The sequence below is a fragment of the Carassius gibelio genome, chromosome B24 (assembly GCF_023724105.1).
Source record: "Carassius gibelio isolate Cgi1373 ecotype wild population from Czech Republic chromosome B24, carGib1.2-hapl.c, whole genome shotgun sequence".
Classification (NCBI taxonomy): domain Eukaryota; kingdom Metazoa; phylum Chordata; class Actinopteri; order Cypriniformes; family Cyprinidae; genus Carassius; species Carassius gibelio.
In genome coordinates this window covers 8,891,138-8,912,458 of record NC_068419.1, presented here as the reverse complement: position 1 = coordinate 8,912,458, position 21,321 = coordinate 8,891,138, and the positions used below count along the sequence as shown (strand labels likewise).

Here is a 21,321-nt window from a genome sequence, read left to right as displayed (position 1 = left end):
TCTAAATAGACATGGCGATCAGAAAGCTTTCAGGGGGTCCAGCTGGAGGGCAGAGTTAGAGCCAGACATAAGACAAATGAACTGGACCGCATTAACACCAAAAAGATGTGGTACTTTGTATGCGATTTACCCTGGTCTGCAATTAGTGACAGCATAGACTTTAAAGCACTGCTAATTACGGAGCCAATTAAACTAATCAGTCCTCTGCTTCGACAGGAGAACTCGCGTCACACACTCAGGATCTGGTAATTATAGATATGACTGTAATCACTACTCTGGAGGCACAGGGTAGAATTAAAGAAACAAACCCTTTCCCATCTGGAGAGGGGGGTGATTTTAGCCTATTAGAGATACAACACGAGCATCTCATTCTCCACCCGAACAAGATCCAAACAGCTCTTCACATGGCTTTATCAGAACTGGAATAAAGGAGGTTATGAAAATTAATTAATTAATTTAATGTTAAAGAGTGTAGAAATCTATGGTAAAAAAATAATAATAATTAAAAAAAATGGTCAATAAATACTATTAATTACAATTTCACAGTAAAATTGTGTTAAATTCAGATATGAATGTGAAAATTACGTCATCTTGATTTATGGTGAAAAACCATTCTGTTTAGTTATGTACATTATGTATTTATGTACATATTATGCTGCTAAATTAATATTAATATTGCATTTTGGTGTTGTGTTACCAATACGATGTTATGTATTTGTGTGCATGTCACTTGCATTGCATATGATATTCTCAGCATAACACTTTGAGTCAAAAATTTAACTGGAAGATTAATAATACATTAACAATAATTAGTACACAGTAAAAATGATTTTTCATTATAAATAAAACAGATTTTTTTTAAGTACCTTTTACTTCAAAAATTCACATTTGACTCAATGTGTAAATTTTGCCTTTATTTTTTATTACATTTTTTTTTTACAGTGATATGCATGTGTTCATATAGTTGTAGTTAATTCACCTGAAATTGCATATAAAACACAATGGGCATAGACATTGAGGGAGACCAGTACAATATTAAAAGTACTGTTCAATCAATTTGTGTTTACTGATTATTCCATTTTTAATAAAAGCAGCCCTCTGCTACTATCTACTAGTATCAAACAAATCTGTCATAATTTGCTGCTGCATAAGCTTTAGCCAAATGTGAGACTGAAAAGCACTGCAAAGCACAAATGATTAACAATTTTGGAAGATGTTTTAATACACATCTCAAGATCAAGGTCACAAATGGTAATAATGACAAAGTCTTTAGTTTTAAAAGTCACATCAACCAAGAGTTTAAAAGCATTAGTACATAATCTGAAAGCATTATAGATAATTAGATAGAGCAATCAAGGCTTTATTAGTGCTCCTCACAACCTTTCACCCAGCGTGACATCTTACGCCCCTTACAGTAACTATCCCAGGTGTCCCTGCAGACACAAAGATCAACATTACCATTATGTCAAAAGCACACATGCACAACAGATCAATACACTGGATGTAATGCAGTGATAGACATAGCTTAAGGCCAGATTTCTAAAGGGACAAGCGACCTTTGTTAATTAGACAAATAAACTTTGTCAGTTGTGCCTAAGGATATATGCAGTGAATACTTGCCATGATTTCAGTCCTTCGGTTTTCACAATGAGCTTTGCACATTTAACTGAAGCCTTCAGGTCATCCTGAAGCAAATCTATCAAATGGTAAACATGTATAAACAAGAATGTAATATCAAAGTTTAAAAGCACAGATACAGTGGAGTCAAAAAGTCAATTTTACTTTTTTCCTGATTTTTTTGTATTTTTGCACTTTAAGTGAAATTGACTAGCAATTTCTGGGTGAAAACTGTTTCTGCACTAATTGTTTTGTGAGAATAACTTCTGAAGCAAATATTTATACAATACAATTAATTGTATTCATTTATTTTATTCTAAATACAATTTTGAATCAGATTTTTCAGACCCCCACTGTATTTCAGGCAGCAACATCCAAATAATGCTTGTAAATACAATCATTGTCACATGAAATCTATTTAAAGGTAATAAAGTACCTGAACAGGGAACTTTGCATTGGTTCTTTCCACCTGGAGTGCCATCTTCGCACCATTTGAAACTGTTAATCTGGAAGATCCCATAGTCTTTTCCAACATCAGCTGAACGCACTCTGTGGGTCTTAAACTTGCTTTCCCAGTAGGCCATGCACACGTCTGTTGAAATTAAGTTCGAAACCAAAGGGAATAAAATATATTATGACCAGTTTTATAATCCATTTTATGTTTATTGAAGATTTAATTAATACAATCAGATATGCCAAACACTGCAAGTCAGTACTGAAAATCCAAAAAACAAAAGTACCCACAGTTGCCAAGTGAGAATCCCTCAAATCCATCAAGTCCCTCATTCTTGAAGATGCGGACAACATCACAGCGACCCAGCCTGCGGCTCTCACACGAGCACAGCCACATCAGACACAAGACCGCAATCGCCACCTTCATATCTGCACTGCTGCTCAGAAAACCAGTCAATATCTGCTATCTGAAGAGGAGTTCAGATGGAGGGTGGAAGCTGTAGAGTGGGATTATTTATAAGTCAAGTGAAAGGTTTGTGTCGCAACCAATTTTTCACAAGTGCATGGAGTTTGCAGTTGCTTCAGTTATGGCTGCTGAGGCAATAACTGACTTTGGGCTGTTCTATTTTTAGTTCTAAGCAAAAACATCTATTTCATGTGCAGAGAAACTGTGTAAAAGTCTTGGATCAAACAAGATTGAACATAAGACAATATACAATACTGGGGAAACCCAGTCATGATGTAGCTATAAAGAAAGCAGCATATATGTACACACAAACACACACACATAAAAAAGTAAAAATTATTAAGCAGTTTAGATGTTTTATGTTTACACAACTTGCAGTTACTGAATTTGTTCATTCAACTAAAAATTGTAAGTTTTCACTGTCTCAACTAGCTCGAAAGTTGACTTAACTAGATTATTTGTCCTCTCAACTTAAAAAAATGTGTTGAATCAATGAAGTAGCAATATCACGTTCTCAAAATCACTTATCGCGAGATCTCGTCATTCTCATCATTCTTGTGAAGTCCATTGCAGACAGAAGAAGGTCGTCAGCCATACTGGTCAGCTTCTCCATGAAGCTTGGAAATTTTACCAGAATACAACTTTGGTAAGTTAAATATTTGTATTTATTGGCTTAACGTGTAAAATTACATTGCGCTGTCTTGCTCTCTGTCCCTCGCGCATATTAATCAAAATCAATTGACACGATGGTGTCGAGCATCACTATCCAGTGATGAAATGTTTTCTGTGTTGTCAAAACTTGTGTGATATCCTAAACTGCAGAGATAATTACACGAACTAATGAACAGATGCGCGAACAGTTTAAACAACTGACCTGTCCAACACTGAACTCACGAGACGTCTGAATTGGTGTATCAAAAACATCAGTAACACTTTAACAATAATTTAACAATAATTTTCTATTTATTAAACTATTTAACTACATTATTTAACATTTGCTATTACTAAACTGCACTTCTACAACATTGTTAATTTCAACATTTAGGCTATAGCCTTCATTGTTGAAATCAAAAGTTGTACAGTATTTGTTAACATAGTTAATGCATGGTGAAGTAACATTACCAAACAATGAACAGCTGTGTTTTTATAAACTAAGATAAACAAAGATTAATAAATATAGTAAAAAAAGTATTGCTCATGGTAAGATCATGTTGGTTAATGTTAACTATTCAAACCATATCCTAAAGTTACAAATAATTTACTCTAATTAAAAAAATACCCTGATGTTTAAATCATTTAAAATGAGAATGTAAGTGTGCTCAACCCATTTTTGTTTGTAAGAAAAAATTAGATAAGATTTCATATCGCAATATGTATCGCAGAAAAATAAAATATCGCAATGTCATTTTTTCCCAATATCGTGCAGCCCTAGTTTGCGTCTCCAATAAGCATTAATCCACAAATGACTTAAGCTGTTAACTTTTTTAATGTAGTTGACAGTCCCTCTGGGTTAAAACAAAAGAACCAGTGAAAATAACCAAACTTACCATCACTACTTCTGATCCGACAACCGATGCAACCGGATCTTGACTCTAGAATGATCGAGTCAATCGTTTGTTCGTTATCTGGCTCGACTCTGTGTTCATCTTCAGTTCTTTCTTCACAGCAGTTCAGTCAGTGTACTGTTTGAGTAAATGAATTACTCCGGGATATTGGTTTGTTTTAACTCAGACTGAGTGTCAGCCACATTAAAAAAGTTAACAGCTTAAGTCATTTGTGGATTAATGTTTATTGGAGACACGAACCGTTTCAAACAATTCAGTTCGATTTGGTGAACTGGTTCAAGAAGATCCTGTTACATCAAGTGATTTGTTCGCGAACCGGATATCACAAACTGCTTTGTTTTGAACTCTCTCTCACAATAGACATGGAAGAGAAGACAATGCTGAATAAAGACATAGTTTTGCTATATTTGGACCAAAATGTATTTTCGATGCTTCAAAAAATTCTAACGGATCCTCTGATGTCACATGGACTACTTTGAAGATGTTTTTATTGCCTTTCTGGACATGGACAGTAGACCGTACACACAGTGTCAATGGAGGGACTGAAAGCTCTCGGACTAAATCTAAAATATCTTAAACTGTGTTCCAAAGATGAACGGAGGTCTTACTGGTTTGGAACGACATGAGGGTGAGTCATTAATGACATTATTTTGATCATTGGGTGAACGAACCCTTTAACCTACAAATGCTTTGTAATTTTGTTATTCATAGTAATTTCCTTTTTCTCTTATTAGTCAACTGTTGAGGAAGAGGTGGTGAAGGAGATGAATTTTGGAATCTTGGTGTCCACAGAGGAGAACCCTGCAAACCTCCTCCCAAAGGAATTTATTGATGTGGCTGTGGTGTTAGAGGAGCAGTTTTTGCTTGATGTCAAGGAAAGAGCGCGTGTCAAGCAAAGAGGACGTGTCAAATGCTTTTGCTGTTCTAATGGGGCTTCTTTATGCCCTGAATATCACTTACCCCAAGAAGGTCAAATATACATTTAAAGTACTCTAAAAAGTGCGGATGAAAATTGGTGGTGAGACATGTTCGGCCAGAGTTACGGAGTAAATTGTTACTCATCTTCATGTCGTTCCAAACCTGCAAGACATTCATTCGTCTCTGGAATACAAAATCTCTGAAATCGGAGAGTTTTTTGTTCATCCATTGAGCGCCTATGCAGCTACCACTTTCAAGCCCCAGTAAGGTTATAAAGACATAATTTAATACATGCTTTGTTTGCGGAAAAATATCAATATTTATAAAATATTAATCTTATCAATCTTCAATGCATGTCCACGTTTTCAACAAAGCACTCACATCACTTCATAAACCTGAGGTTAATCCACAGTCACATGGATTACTTAAATGATGTCTTTATTATCTTACTGGGGTTTGAAAGTGGTAGCTGCATAGGCTGTCAATGGATTTCATTAAAAATATCTTAATTTGTGTTCCAGAGACGAATTAACGTCTAGCAGGTTTTGAATGACATGAGGGTGAGTAATGACAAATTTCATTTTGGGTGAACTAATTGAGAAATGCTTTTTAATGATAGTTGAGACTTGTTATGAATAGTGACATGATATTTTATGGTTTGCTTTTCAACAGTTTTCTCATTTCATTCATTCTATATGGTTGTGCATACTCCATACTCATTTTTGTTTTGTTGAGCAGACAAAATATTGTTTTGAGCAAATTATTTTCATGTGTCATGGTCATGAATTTTTTTTTTTTTTAATTCGCACTTAATTCAAGCTGATGTTAATGTCATTACACTGACAAATTTTTATTCTCACATTTGACATTTTAAAAAAAGCTTGTATCCTGTTTCTTTAATGTGGCATGACCGGCTTTGCCGTGCTGCTGGGCAGCTTGTTGTTTGTCTGTGTTTGATGGTTGCTGTCTGTTTGTCTGTTTTAGTCCTACAGGTGGAGCTGTAGGCTGGCTGTAAAGGTTAATGGATGACCGGTTAAAAGAGGCCTTCCGGGGTCTCCTTCTCTCTCTCCTCTTCGGGCGGCGGTCTGGGTGGCTGGTGGCTCCTCGCTCGTCGCACTTACCTCCTCTCACCACCTGTTTCATTCTACAGACGAACACTACACTTTTGGTTAAACCTTACACTTACTGATACCTTTTTATTCTTTTTGTTATATAAACACTCTTGGTTAAATGAAGTGGTCGGTGTGGTCTCTCCTTTCATGTTGTGATCACTGTCTGAGCCAAGTGGTCGTAACAAATGTGTTTTAATGTTTTTATTCAAGGAACAATTAATTCTACTCATTTATATACAGTATAACTTAAATTCAATTAATTTATATTTTTGTAAATGTTATAATAAATGTTGAAGTTATGATTTATTTGTGCTCCGTTATTCCAGAATAATTTGTTTTAACAAAGAAGCTTTTGTCATGTTAAATTGAGTTGAAGTTGATTTAACTAATAATTTTAAGGCAACCGTGTAAACTTATTGGCTAGTTGTTACAACAAACTAAATGTATTTAAGATTAAGTTGAGTGAACTTAAAATAGTTTGTTTCATATAATATAAAATTGAGTTGAGTCAACTTAAAATAGTTTGTTCATATAATATTAAATTAAGTTGAGTCAACTTAAAATAGTTTGTTCATATAATATTAAAATTAAGTTGAGTCAACTTAAAATAGTTTGTTCATATAATATTAAAATTAAGTTGAGTCAACTTAAAATAGCTTGTTCATAAAATACTAAATTAAGTTGAGTGAACTTAAAATAGTTTGTTCATAAAATACTAAATTAAGTTGAGTCAACTTAAAATAGTTTGTTCATATAATATTAAATTAAGTTGAGTCAACTTAAAATAGTTTGTTCATAAAATACTAAATTAAGTTGAGTCAACTTAAAATAGTTTGTTCATATAATATTAAAATTAAGTTGAGTCAACTTAAAATAGCTTGTTCATAAAATACTAAATTAAGTTGAGTCAACTTAAAATAGCTTGTTCATATAATATTAAAATTAAGTTGTCAACTTAAAATAGTTTGTTCATATAATATTAAAATTAAGTTGAGTCAACTTAAAATAGTTTGTTCATATAATATTAAAATTAAGTTGAGTCAACATAAAATAGCTTGTTCATAAAATACTAAATTAAGTTGAGTCAACTTAAAATAGTTTGTTCATATAATATTAAATTAAGTTGAGTGAACTTAAAATAGCTTGTTCATAAAATACTAAATTAAGTTGAGTCAACTTAAAATAGTTTGTTCATATAATATTAAAATTAAGTTGAGTCAACTTAAAATAGCTTGTTCATAAAATATTAAATTAAGTTGAGTCAACTTAAAATAGTTTGTTCATATAATATTAAAATTAAGTTGAGTCAACTTAAAATAGTTTGTTCATATAATATTAAAATTAAGTTGAGTCAACTTAAAATAGCTTGTTCATAAAATACTAAATTAAGTTGAGTCAACTTAAAATAGTTTGTTCATAAAATACTAAATTAAGTTGAGTCAACTTAAAATAGTTTGTTCATAAAATACTAAATTAAGTTGAGTCAACTTAAAATAGTTAATAGTTAAATTAAGTTGAGTCAACTTAAAATAGTTTGTTCAGAAAATATTAAATTAAGTTGAGTCAACTTAAAATAGTTAATAGTAAAATTAAGTTGAGTCAACTTAAAATAGTTTGTTCAGAAAATATTAAATTAAGTTGAGTGAACTTAAAATAGTTTGTTCATATAATATTAAAATTAAGTTGAGTCAACTTAAAATAGTTTGTTCATAAAATCCTAAATTAAGTTGAGTCAACTTAAAATAGTTTGTTCATAAAAAATTAAATTAAGTTGAGTCAACTTAAAATAATTTGTTCATATAATATTAAAATTAAGTTGAGTCAACTTAAAATAGTTTGTTCATAAAATACTAAATTAAGTTGAGTCAACTTAAAATAGTTTGTTCATAAAATACTAAATTAAGTTGAGTCAACTTAAAATAGTTAATAGTTAAATTAAGTTGAGTCAACTTAAAATAGTTAATAGTTAAATTAAGTTGAGTCAACTTAAAATAGTTCATAGTTAAATTAAGTTGAGTCAACTTAAAATAGTTTGTTCATATAATATTAAAATTAATTTAAGTCAACTTAAAATAGTTTGTTCATAAAATCCTAAATTAAGTTGAGTGAACTTAAAATAGTTTGTTCATAAAATATTAAAATTAAGTTGAGTCAACTTAAAATAGTTTGTTCATAAAATATTAAATTAAGTTGAGTCAACTTAAAATAGTTTGTTCATAAAATATTAAATTAAGTTGAGTCAACTTAAAATAGTTAATATTTAAATTAAGTTCAGTCAACTTAAAATAGTTTGTTCAGAAAATATTAAATTAAGTTGAGTCAACTTAAAATAGTTAATAGTTAAATTAAGTTGAGTCAACTTAAAATAGTTTGTTCAGAAAATATTAAATTGAGTCAACTTAAAATAGTTAAATTAAGTTGAGTCAACTTAAAATAGTTTGTTCAGAAAATATGAAATTAAGTTGAGTAAACTTAAAATAGTTAATAGTTAAATTAAGTTGAGTCAACTTAAAATAGTTAATAGTTAAATTAAGTTGAGTCAACTTAAAATAGTTTGTTCAGAAAATATTAAATTAAGTTGAGTCAACTTAAAATAGTTAATAGTTAAATTGAGTCAACTTAAAATAGTTTGTTCATAAAATATTAAACTAAGTTGAGTCAACTTAAAATAGTTTGTTCAGAAAATAATAAATTAAGTTGAGTCAACTTAAAATAGTTTGTTCATAAAATATGAAATTAAGTTGAGTCAACTTAAAATTGTTTGTCCATAAAATATTAAATTAAGTTGAGGCAACTTAAAATAGTTAATAGTTAAATTAAGTTGAGTCAACTTAAAATAGTTTGTTCATAAAATATTAAATTGAGTGAACCTAAAATAGTTTGTTCATAAAATATTAAATTAAGTTGAGTGAACTTAAAATTGTTTGATTATGTAATATTAAATTGAGTCAATTAAAATAGTTTGTTCATAAAATATTAAATTAAGTTGAGTCAACTTAAAATAGTTTGTTCATAAAATATTAAATTGAGTCAACTTAAAATAGTTTGTTTATATAATATTAAATTAAGTTGAGTGAACTTAAAATAGTTTGTTTATAATATTAAATTAAGTCAACTTAAAATAGTTAACATCATTTTTTACAGTGCACACGCACACACACACACATATATATATATATATATATACACACACACACACACATATATATATATATATATATATATATATATATATATATATATATATATACACACAGACACACACACACATACATATACAGTGCAGCGCTCTATAAATCAAATATACATTGGTTTTATAATTTTTTTATTCAGAAATTTCCATACAAGTTGTAATATCTATAACACCACAAAATTAAAACAAAGTATTTTTATCTGTCATCCAAACATCCGGAAATCTTGAGGAAAGATGCGGAGACCAGTTACAATGTGGAAAACTGTTGTGAAAAAACGGCTCCTTCGTGCAACCTAATGTGCAATTAACTGACAACAACAGCAAAGGAAATGGAGAAGATGAGAATGTGTCAACAAACAGCTCAAACGGCCGCTGTGCATAACCACAAACAGCCCTTAGAAGGGAAGACCTGCTGCTTGCTTACATATTATTTATCATACTGCAGGTGTGCATATTCTACTTCTTGTAAAACTGGCAAAAGAGTATCAAAAGTGCCAAAAATACCAAACTTGATCTGACATCAGCTAGAAGATAAGTGACAGCCCTTTATAAACAGCACAGATATATAAGGTATCTTGAAATTCATGTTTGTAAACATTATAAAATGGCAAGTTTGTGTGCTTATGCAAGACATAATTTTTATTTATTTATTATTACTTATTTTAACTAGGTGGCAAAAACATTATTGTAATAAATTAATAAACATTTTACTGTATTACAATTAAATTATCAAACTAAATACATTATTAATATTGTAAAATATTAAATGGAAAATACAAATACAAAAAAACACCCACAATCTGCTTGAATATTTCAAAATCTGTTTGTGTATCACTTGTTACTTTTTTTAATGTAATCATTTATTCAGTTTAGTGTGTCCAAAACCTTCATTAATTAACGTGTGAATAAACTGTGCTTTAGAGAACCTAATGTATGTTTTAAAATGAGTATCTTAAATATTTAGTCAATAAGAAATAAGTACATAATAACAGAATAATAATTGGATGAAAGAGCAAGGTCCCGTCTCATTGACTGAACAGCGGCCCCTGCTGGAGGAGGGTGGAAGGGGCTTCAAAGTTCACAGCTTGTCCCTTATTCAAAACCAGCACCCTGAAGGAGAAACAAAAGGTCATAAATACCGAACTGGAATACTTGATGTTTAATGACAGGATGAGTCACTTGTTACATAAAGGATTGTTGCTCCTGACCTGTCAGTGTGCATGACTGTGAGCGGATTCTGAGTGAGCCACAGTACAGTGCAGTGTTTAAACTCAGTGTGGATCAACTGTTGGACCAGGTCCTCTGTTTCTAGGTCCACACAAGGCAGAGCCTCTTCCACAAGCAGGATTCTGACCCTTGCAAGCAAGGCTCTGGCCAAACAGAGCAGCCTCCTCTGGCCAAAGCTGTCACAACACAAAAACAGAAAAATATTTAACCCATAACAACCACTTGTTTGTTGTGCCGGTACACAAAGGTTGCCATAGAGAAAACTATAATGTTTCATGAGGTAATAAAACAGAGCCACTGTCCAGATCTGGACTCATGATTGATTCCAGCCGGAACGTGAATCATTTCACGCTGCAGTTCTTCTTCATGCCAAGCAAGCAGCCCTTATAACCAATTGCGGCTCAATTATATATGTTTACAAAATTCACTTAATAGAACTTTTTGATAATTAAATGATAAACTTATGTGTGATTCTGTTTTTTTATTGATTTAATGTTTTACTGATTTTTATTTGTATGAAAATTATAAACAAAATATTTTATATTTAACAGATTATTTAATATTTAACTTAAATTTTTTTGCAGTTGAAAACATTTTAATCTACTTGTTTATTTACTGACCAGGACCACATTTTTAACACACAATAAGCAGCCTTTTCAGTTATTTGTGATCCTGTTCCTTGATTGTATTAATTAAATGTTTTATTTATGATTATTTTTGTTAATAAAATAAATATGCAATATGTTTAATGTGTGTCATATTATATAAAAGGTTTTATGTATTTCATATACTAATCACCAAGGCATCACCCAGGCTGGACCCAACTTCATATTTTATATTGTGTATTATAATATATTCAATTTCGTACTTTCCCAAATTATGGTACCCAATTTGCAATTTCTAATGCATATTGTTGACATTTTATATCAAATAAATGTAATGATTCAGTAAAATTAATAAACAGACCACCTGGACCTTGAGTTGAATATCTACAATAGGTTACTATGTTTTCTACATCAGCCATTTATTTAACTATATGAAGATGGACTATATTCTGGTATATAAACATGTAAAATTGGCCCGAGGGATCCAAAGATTGTTTTCCCACACACCTGAAAGCGAGGGAGGTCCTCTGTACAGGGTGCAGCAGCTGAGCAGGCAATAGTCGAACACGCTCCTTCAGATGGCAGAGCTCCAGAGCCAACCACACCTGTGCTTCAGTATGCAGAGCAAACGGGTCCAGGTTAGCCCTCAGGGTACCAGAGAACAGTACTGGAACCTGTAACACACAGAACACCATAACTCATTAGAGACTTCAATAATTGGATAATGCTTGTTACTGGCGGAGCCTGGGTAAAGCTAGTTTAACATTACATACAATATTGGAGAGCATTCCTTCAACCCCACCCAGTGAAATAGTTCTGTTACCTGTCAACACTCCTTCGCCTCCGGTCTTTGCTGTGGCTGGATTGAGCTAGATCGACATCCATTCTCTTCTATGCAAATGTAAAATTGTTTGACTAACCTGAGGAATGATTTGCAGACGGCTACGAAGGTCAAACAGACCCATGCGTGCGATGTTTATATCATCAATCAGCACAGCGCCGCTCCTGGCCTCCACTGACCGGAACAGACTGCTAACCAAAGCATCGGTGTCGCTCTTCCCCCTGCTTACAACCCCAATCTATAACAAACAAAAACCACCCTCAGGTTTAAATACGGATATATTCAATGGGAAAATAAAATAAATATATAAGTATAATCAAAAAATTTTAAATAAATTATTTAAAATGAATACATTGTCCAATAGAAATGTAAATCTAATAACAATGATAGTAAAATATTATTAAAAGTATTATTATTAATCATAAATTAGCAAATATAAATGAATGATTAAAATAATATAATTGATTTATTTTTACATGAGATTAACATAAATAAAAATAACAATAAATATGTTGAATAAAAATACATATTGATATTGATTATTATCTGTATAAATAAAATTAAATGATGATATTAATTAGTAACTAATTTACTTATTAGGCTTATAAATAAATAAATAAATATTAATATAAATAAATTCACTTATTTATTATCAGTACAGTATGGAATTCTTTGTCTTATAAATAACATTAAATAATTAATTATTTTCAGTATGTAAATCTTTGGCAAGAAAACAAACAAATATTCAAAGTACCTTTTCCCCTTTTAGAATGGTGAGATTGATTCCTCTGAGAGCTGGTGTGTCATTAGAGGAGGCTTCAGACTCGTAGTTCCTGAACTTCACCTCTCCATGCTGGGGCCAGTCACTGGGTGGTCTGTAGGATTTTTTCCATGCTGCCTAAGGAATAATGGGGCAGTTGGCTCAGTCCATTTCCATGGAGAGGAAATAACAACCAGTGACACTTAAAGGTGACAAGACATCCTCTTTGGGATTTAGTACACAATTAATCTGACCATGTAGGGTTAGGTGTGAGCTGACAAGCACAAAGAGAAGTATTTACTTATTAAGTAAGTATTATTTTATCCTGTACCTCCTTCTCCACTTTGGCAAATTCACAAAGGTTTTGCATGCTCAGCATGTCCATGTTGATATCAGAGGCAGCATGAGGGTATTGGTGAATAGCTTTTTTAATCTGTAACAAAAAAATTTCATAATCATCATGAATAAATCATACAAAACTTAAGGTTAGGCATCAGAACAGATGAACTTACATTGAAGGCACAGATCAATGCCAGAACCACAAGCCCAGAGTCCGGTTCAGTCTCCAGCAGAATCAGACTGACCAGGAACAGCACAATCCCAGCAATACCATCTAACCGCAACGCAGCCCGACTGCACACAGGTCATAAATCAAACTAATCATAGCTGCAGCTGAAGTTGCACAATTTTTTTTTATATAAATGTATTTATATCAAAATATGTACAATATTTTATTGCATTGTACAAATACAAGACAACTCCAGTTGCAAAAGCAATAATATAATCAATCAAAGATGTGCATTACACTTGAATGGCGCCCCCTGGTGTACTGCTGTTCAGGAGGCAGGCCAAAACAAAACTTGCAGAGCACCTATAAGGCCAAATCTCTTATCTTGTTTTCAGCAACAAACCTTTTTAATTTTCGTACAAACATCAGTGTTAATAATTTTGCTTTAAAAGATTAATGTAATTTATTAGCTATAAGAAGCTGGCAGAAATACACACAAACATACTTTGGGAGTTAGGCATTGGAGTGAGACAATAGAAGGTTAATCATTAAACCACTGATGATTTACTAGGTGCTTAATTTCAAATGTTGAAAGTCAAACTTTTTTTTTTCATTTATCATTTTTTTATCAGTTCACAACAAGCGGAACTCTCAGAATCCTTCACATAATGAGCATATATAAATAATACACACACACACATATATATATATAAAAACCTTTTTTGACCTTTCTGTGTTGATTTTGTGGTACTTGACCAGCAGGTTTTGATTTAAGGCTTGGAGGCAGTGTGTCAGACACACCTCCCTATGTTTTGGCCCAGAAAGTGGAGCTTCAAAACACTGTGTCACACACTCCAGAGAAGCAACTGGGCTTGTCTCCATGTGTCTGATATGACTCTGGGCTGAAACAAGGCGTGACTGAAAGAAAAATAAGAAAAAATACCTGTATAATATCCATTTGTAAATACTTCCTGATGTTAAATGGTGATTTGCTTATGTATAAAGCTTCAGGTCAATATATTCTGGGAAAACTGATGTACCTGAATACGGAGGAAGAGGATTATCAGCGGGAAGAGAGCTAGGCTGAAAACCGGCATGATGAAGCTGATCAGAGTGATGGTGCTCAATATGTCCAAAAGACTCTTCAAGCAGCTGTGCAAATGTTTGGGCAGCTCTTCATCAATCACCTGCATATCCTAATCCAACATGAGATCACAATGTTTGGTTTTGTTAAAACGGGATCAAGGAATATCTATCTTGGTTTTATATCATATTTACTTGTATGTGTTATATAATATATACTTCCTCAAGGGCACAACAGTGATGACCTGCCACATGTTGGAATCAAATGGGCCTTTTTCAGTTAACTTGTTTTGAACTATGCTCCACACCGCCTCCTGGAGGACAACACTCACCTGAGTGAATGCTTGCAGTAGCCGTGTCATGTCAGTCTGGGAATGCATAGGCATGTGAAGAACATCTGACAGAAGCTTTGAGTGCAGTGTATGAGAAGCCCTGAGACAGGTCAGACAGTAGGCAGCACAGCACACAAGGAAGGCTGCGATACAAAAGCATATAAGTTAACAAATACACTTACTCAAATAAAAGTCAAAGGTTGATCACCTTGCAGGAGTCCAAACAGTGCATACGCAGACAGTCGTGAGTTTCTGAGCTCTCTCCACCCTTCCAGGCCTTGAACTTCTTTGGCTTCACCCGTCCACACACTCAGGATCCCATCTTGTGCTAAACTAACAGCACACACAGACAGGTAGACAAGCGAAGAAACTGCCAGCCAGTGCCAGCCGAAAGCCCTCAAATACAGCATGCAGGCTTTTCCACTGCCCTAAAATTACAAAACCACATCATTACACAAAATACATTTTGTATTAGTCTTAAAGATTTTGAAAGATAAATTTTGAAATATAAATATATAAATAAAATATTTAAAAAATATATTTTTTTTAAATCAGTTGAAATTTTTTTTGGTACATACTTTTTTGGATAGACAGTGATCACTTTTTTCATCAAAATGACTGTGCTTATCTTTACACCTGTAAAAATCAATACATCAAAATTATTTAGACTACTCGAGGTAAAACTGCAGTGCAAGCATCAGAAGAATAGCAGGTTGGAGAAACAACAGCTCATTAATGTGGGATAAAAAGAAAACTTTGGCAGCCCTGTTCAGTTTTTCCCATGAGATTTTACTGGTCCCCATCACCCTGTGATTCTGTGCATATCTTCCTTTCTTAACCTGAACTAAGCTTCATGACTAAACCACAAAGGCCTCTCTAGTACATAGAACACAGTGTATGAAAAGCATGATACATTCTCTCAGGGGGATCAGAAAGATATTAAAATCAGAAGCACTGCTAATGCTCTTAAATGCAATGATGTTTGTTCTTGGATTAAAGCAATTGTAATATTAATTCTGGATCTGTACTGGACAACCAAGACTGAAGGGGTCAGGTCACGCACTGTGCTTTACCCAATGTTCTGGAGTCTGCCTAATCAAATGTCAGAGGATAACGTAACATGCACACAAACATTTGTATTACTATTATGCTGGCTGAAATTTCAGATTTGATAACAGAAATAAGTTATATTTTAAAAATATATTGAAACTGAAAACAGCTATTTTAAATTGTAATAATATTTCATAACATGATAGGTTTACTGTTTTGAGCATATGAGACTTCTTTAAGCAGGAAAATTTCTTAGCAGACTAAGTGTTCACATTAGGGGTGTTCAATAGATTAATTCCATCCAATACATTATAAAACAATAAATATACATGTTGTAAAACACAAATAAACACAAACTTACCTGTCACATGGCTGTTGGAAGCCATCAGATAGAAGCTCTTCTGTAACACATGACCAGGTAACACTTTACAGCTTTACAGCCAAAAAAAATACAAATAAAAAATGTGTTTCACCACGCATCAGTGAGTTGTCATATATGGTGATGTTACCTTTTGAAGTAACTGATTGAGTGGTGCCCAAGTCTTTTCTAAGAAAGATTTTCTCCAGATGGCAAAGAGACTCCTGTGCCTGCATAAATCATGCTGAGATTAATTCACTTGAACAAAAATACGTATAAAATACTAAGAAACTTTATATTTAAAATCTACAATAAACTTTGTTTTGGTGTCATGTCACATGCATGCTACCTGCTTGAGAGCAGAGAAGAGCCCAAGGAGCTCCAGCAGAGGTGGGCGGAGCAATCTGAAGAAACAGAGGGATGTAAAGATCTGAGATGGTGTGAGAACATTCCCATCATCCACCAGCACAAACACACCAATACTAGAGAAACCAACCTGCACAGAAAGTTAAAGAATATGGGAAATATGGGTCAGAGAAGATATTAATTTCATCTGTCCAGTGACAGGGCACGTCCATTCTGATGAAAGCGTGGAATGATGGGGACCAAAATGTTCTGACCTCAGGTTGTAATCTATAATAGACTTTGGTTTGGGTTTTAATCTCAGAGCTCTGTGGATTTGTTTACTTAGTAAGCCCCTGTGCATCTGGAGAACAGAGACCAGGTAATTTGAAGTCAAAGTCACAGAGGGCAGTTTAGCAGAAGTAAGTTTAAAAAAAAAAAAGAAAAAAAACATTTTTTTAGTAAGGATATGGAATATCTCTAAACACGAACCAGCACGGTTTCTTGACAAGATTATATAGTAAAATAACTAGTAGCAATAGAAAAAAAAACTGCTTATGAATTTGCTGATGAACTGCTGAAGCTGTGTCAGTCTGTTTTTCATGAAGGCATTTGTCCTAAATATCAAGCACTCACCAGGAAAGGCATACAGATAGAGTTGAGCATAGAGAATGCGGTCAGATATCCCAGAATTCTCCGTATCTCCAGCTCCCTGCCCCGTGACTCTGAAACTCTTTGATGGAACCAAGACTCCCATGTGAGAAACTTCAGCGCCTACACAAAGACAGATTAAGTTGGGATGGTTCACTTTAAAATTCACCTAAATGCATGTTATTGATCTTATTGTAAACATATCTGTCTGCATCCAATCAACAACTGATGGACTGAACCAAGTCCACATCCTACATTTTTTATTTATTTTTTGACAAGGTTTCATTGGTTTCAAACACTTCTGTTTTTGCTGTAATATATAACATGGCATGTAATTTGAAAGACATTAACATTTTCAAAATTACATATAATACAAAATAAAATAGTTTTCTATGATTTCTAATTAGGCATTGAATAAAGTATGCATAAAAATGGGGACAGCCAACATGGAACTTTACATTGAACAAGTGAAATAAAAAAATTTAACCATTACTGTGAAAGAGATGCTATTGTTTTGTTTCTAAAAGCACCACAAAACCTAAGTTGCAAATGTGTTTTTTTTTTTTTTTTTAACCTATACTGACATTCGAGCACAACGGCTTCTCAAGCAAGAAAAAGTGCGGAGCAGGACTTGATTTTGTCCATCAGGAATTGATTGGAATGCTGCGGTTTGATAATTGCGGAGATGATTAAAAATGAGTCATTCAATTACCGTATTTTCCGGACTATAAGTCGCACTTTTTTTCATAGTTTGGCTGGTCCTGCGACTTATAGTCAGGTGCGACTTATTTTATCAAAATTAATTTGACATGAACCGAGAGAAATGAACTAGGAGACATGAACCAAGAGAAAACATTACCGTCTCCAGTCAAGAGACTGGCTGTAGCCTCTCATGGCTGTAGACGGTAATGTTTTCTATTTGTTCTAAATAAATGCGACTTATAGTCCAGTGCGACTTATAGTCCAAAAAATACGGTAAGAACTGAGCTTGATATTTTTTGGTCCTTAAAGCTGCAGTAGGGAACTTTTGACGCTCTAGCGGTTAATAAACAGAACTGCTTACGTCTTGCAGAAGAACATCGTAGCCGGAACTACTTCTCTCCGTTTATGTCTATGAAGAATCACAAAGGTACTGGTTTACTCCGCCGCGGTACCCCCGAAGCAATCTAAAATAGTCCGAATATAAACACTTATTATAGGTGTACCCTAGTGATTCAGGACAAGCCAAAAACACGGTTTGGAAAATGGATTCATGGTGTACTCGCTTATTATGTTCATTTTTCTACATTTTGAACACAAACAAAGTTACGGTTGTTTTTTACCGGGAGCGCATGACTTTCTGCAAATGGCAATAGGACCACTGGGAGGAGCCAGAGGAGCTTGATTTTTTTCACAGATTATCGGTCTCATATTCTACTGTCAGGACATAATGACAGGTTTAATAAATATGTAAAAAATATTTCTTTACAAAAGTTCCCTACAGCACCTTTAAGGCAGGAAATATTCCTCCAATCTAAATCATCTCATGCTCAGGTATGTGCCTGAGCCATCCTAAGACTGAAATCCTAGAATCACCCCTGATTGGGAATGAAACTAATTCAGTCGAGTTAGGACTATAAATGTCAGGATCAAGTGAAAGGATTAGGAACAGAAAAGACCTGGTATTTATGCAACATTTCCTTGATGAGTTGTTCACTCCTTTCCATGATGATCAGCTGAGCTCTCTGAGGAACAAAAAACAAAGATTATAAAACATATCAGCATCAGAACATTTACAAAAACATGCTTCATCTTATTTTTCACATGCAAACTCCCAAGGAATTCTTGAACAGACTTGCCTTACTAACCTGAAGCTGTTTGGCTTTGCGCTCTACTGCAGAGTTGACAGGGATGAGGACTAGTAGTAATGCCACCCCCATTAGAACACCTGGGCCCAGTTCTCTCCACAGTAAGCCCAGACAGAGAGAGACTCTCAGGGGAGTGGACCAAAGACAAGCTAATGGGACCACTAGCTCTGTAACATTTTCAACCTCTCTTAACAAATCTGTCCCCTGAGTGGTGTTGGATTGCTGTTCAGAACTATGGGAAAAAGACAATGTCTTAAATGTATGGGGGGGAGGGGAATGGAGGGAACATGAACCATGGAATAAAGAGGAAATCCTTTCAGTAAATAAAGAAATGGATATACTTTCAGAGTGGCATGACAAAACATTTGTGAAAAAAATTGCAGACTGTATTTTGTTTGGACCGTTAATAAGACCTTTACCTTCCTGTAGAGGAAGCCAGCTAGAACCGCTTGTGCATTGGCGGCAATGATCCTACTATGTTTCTCAAAGTGATGCTGAGAAACAGCACAGCAGCAAACTGCTCCCATCACCACCAGAGAATATGTGTATCCAGCCCAGTCAAACACAGCCTGCCTCTCACAGAACAGGATAACCCATCTGAGGTTAAAAAACATGTACAAAAACAGATCAGAGAATTTCAGCAGCTAATACTCCAGTCTTCAATGACACATGATCATTCAGAAATCATTCCAATAGGATGATTTGGTGATTTCATCAATTATTATTGGTGCTTAAATGCTGAAATTATTTTTCTGGAACTGATATTTAAATAGAAAACTGTTGTTTTATATTGTATTAATATTTAACAATATAATGTTTTAACTGTATTTTTGAACAGTCTTGGCTTGAAATAAAAATCACATTCATACCTGAGAGTCAAAGGAACTAAAATGCTAAAAATATCAGTTGACAGTCTCAGAAGCGCAACTTTGACTAAAGCTGGAAGGAATGTCACCCATAATGCATAAAGGAGAGAGTAACCAGTATTGGGTTTTCTGGAGACCATCAGTGACTCTCTTCCAGAATCCTCTTCTAAGTCCAACCTCTGTATGAATAAAATATTAACAATGCATCTCAGTCAGAGCACGCTTTTAAGTTTTAACAATGAAAACAAGTACAACCGAGGTGTTTGTCCCTGGCTATTGTTCACAGTTACCTCAGTGTAATTCTGTTGTTTTTCCCATTCGTGCTCAAACACAGAGGATAGGGTGTGGACAGACTCCTCATTATACAGCTTGCAAAGGTCAGACAACTGCAGCAGTCCCCTGTGTCCCATTACAACCATCCTGAATACAGAAAAAAAAAACGGTTAAAGCTTGCTGTGGATTATAACATCATAGAAAACCTCCCCAGTTATAGGCTCAGGCTTACCTGTTTATCCAAAAGAGGTTCATATGGATAAGACTCCCTTTAGACTGTGAGCACAAATCATAATGCAGAGACAGTATATAATACAGGAGATTATATGCATTTATTAAATATCACAGTGAATCAATAGATTAATCAATATAAAAACGATTAAACAGCACAATATTGTTTTGGGAATACAAAAGAAAAATATATGTGTATTTCTGAAGAAAACGGTTTCAAAACAACAACAACAACAAAAAAATCTCATTTAACAATTTAATGTGAGCTTCTCTGCTGGCGTTCTCTTGACAGTCTAAAAATAAGAGAAATTCAGTTCATGCAGTGTGAAAAAAAGATCAATAAAAGTTGTACTTACCTCATTTCGGTAACGGTGGCAGCGTCTAAAAACAATATAATGTCTTGCCGCGTGTAAATGACTGCATCTGCGTCTCATACAGCTGGAACAAAGGCATCTTACAGGAAAACAAATAAAGTAGCCTAAATTTCAAGTCATTTACAATTGTCGACGATATTTAGGTTTAAATCATCTCTGACATGTTTTGGGATAATTAAAGGACGCTCTCCGTGCGAAATTAAACCGAGTCTGGAGTATAAACAGAGGAGCGTGCAGCGTGTGCACATGTCCAATGAGAGCGCGCTTTCGGTTGTGGGCGTGTTTCACTTTGCTGGGTAAAGCTTTCCAGTCTTTTTCGAGAGCTTTTTTTTTTCTAATTTAATACACACAGAAAGTATATTAAATTAGAAAAAAAAAAAAAACTAGAAAAAGACTGAATATATATATATATATATATATATATATATATATATATATATATATATATATATATATATATATATATATATATATATGTGCTGTATATGAATTTTACTTTTCATTATTGGGAAATATCTGTAAATATGTATTATGCAGCTTCTTCAGGGCACTAAAATACTTATAATCATATTATTTCTATCTATCTATCTATCTATCTATCTATCTATCTATCTATCTATCTATCTATCTCTCTCTCTCTCTCTCTCTC

General features: G+C 33.6%; 2 protein-coding genes across 2 annotated transcripts; both read right to left on the bottom strand.

The window, feature by feature from the left end:
• Window positions 1–899: 899 nt before the first annotated feature.
• On the bottom strand, window positions 900–2,568 carry lyz (lysozyme). The gene is made up of 4 exons (XM_052596592.1): window positions 2,362–2,568; window positions 2,054–2,209; window positions 1,621–1,696; window positions 900–1,433 (listed from the first exon to the last, which is right to left on the bottom strand). The coding sequence occupies exons 1-4, from the start codon at window positions 2,495–2,497 to the stop codon at window positions 1,364–1,366; spliced, it is 438 nt and encodes a 145-aa protein (XP_052452552.1). The 5' UTR covers window positions 2,498–2,568; the 3' UTR covers window positions 900–1,363.
• Window positions 2,569–9,439: 6,871 nt separating this feature from the next.
• On the bottom strand, window positions 9,440–20,911 carry abcc13 (ATP-binding cassette, sub-family C (CFTR/MRP), member 13). The gene is made up of 23 exons (XM_052595526.1): window positions 20,655–20,911; window positions 20,300–20,343; window positions 20,085–20,214; window positions 19,798–19,973; window positions 19,348–19,525; window positions 18,929–19,180; window positions 18,740–18,805; window positions 17,067–17,204; window positions 16,438–16,584; window positions 16,240–16,318; window positions 16,092–16,131; window positions 15,259–15,316; window positions 14,889–15,108; window positions 14,681–14,823; window positions 14,306–14,461; window positions 13,993–14,183; window positions 13,270–13,390; window positions 13,089–13,190; window positions 12,752–12,895; window positions 12,077–12,235; window positions 11,664–11,830; window positions 10,533–10,727; window positions 9,440–10,434 (listed from the first exon to the last, which is right to left on the bottom strand). Exons 1-23 carry the CDS (start codon window positions 20,730–20,732, stop codon window positions 10,350–10,352), a joined length of 3,069 nt encoding a protein of 1,022 aa, XP_052451486.1. The 5' UTR covers window positions 20,733–20,911; the 3' UTR covers window positions 9,440–10,349.
• Window positions 20,912–21,321: the final 410 nt, after the last annotated feature.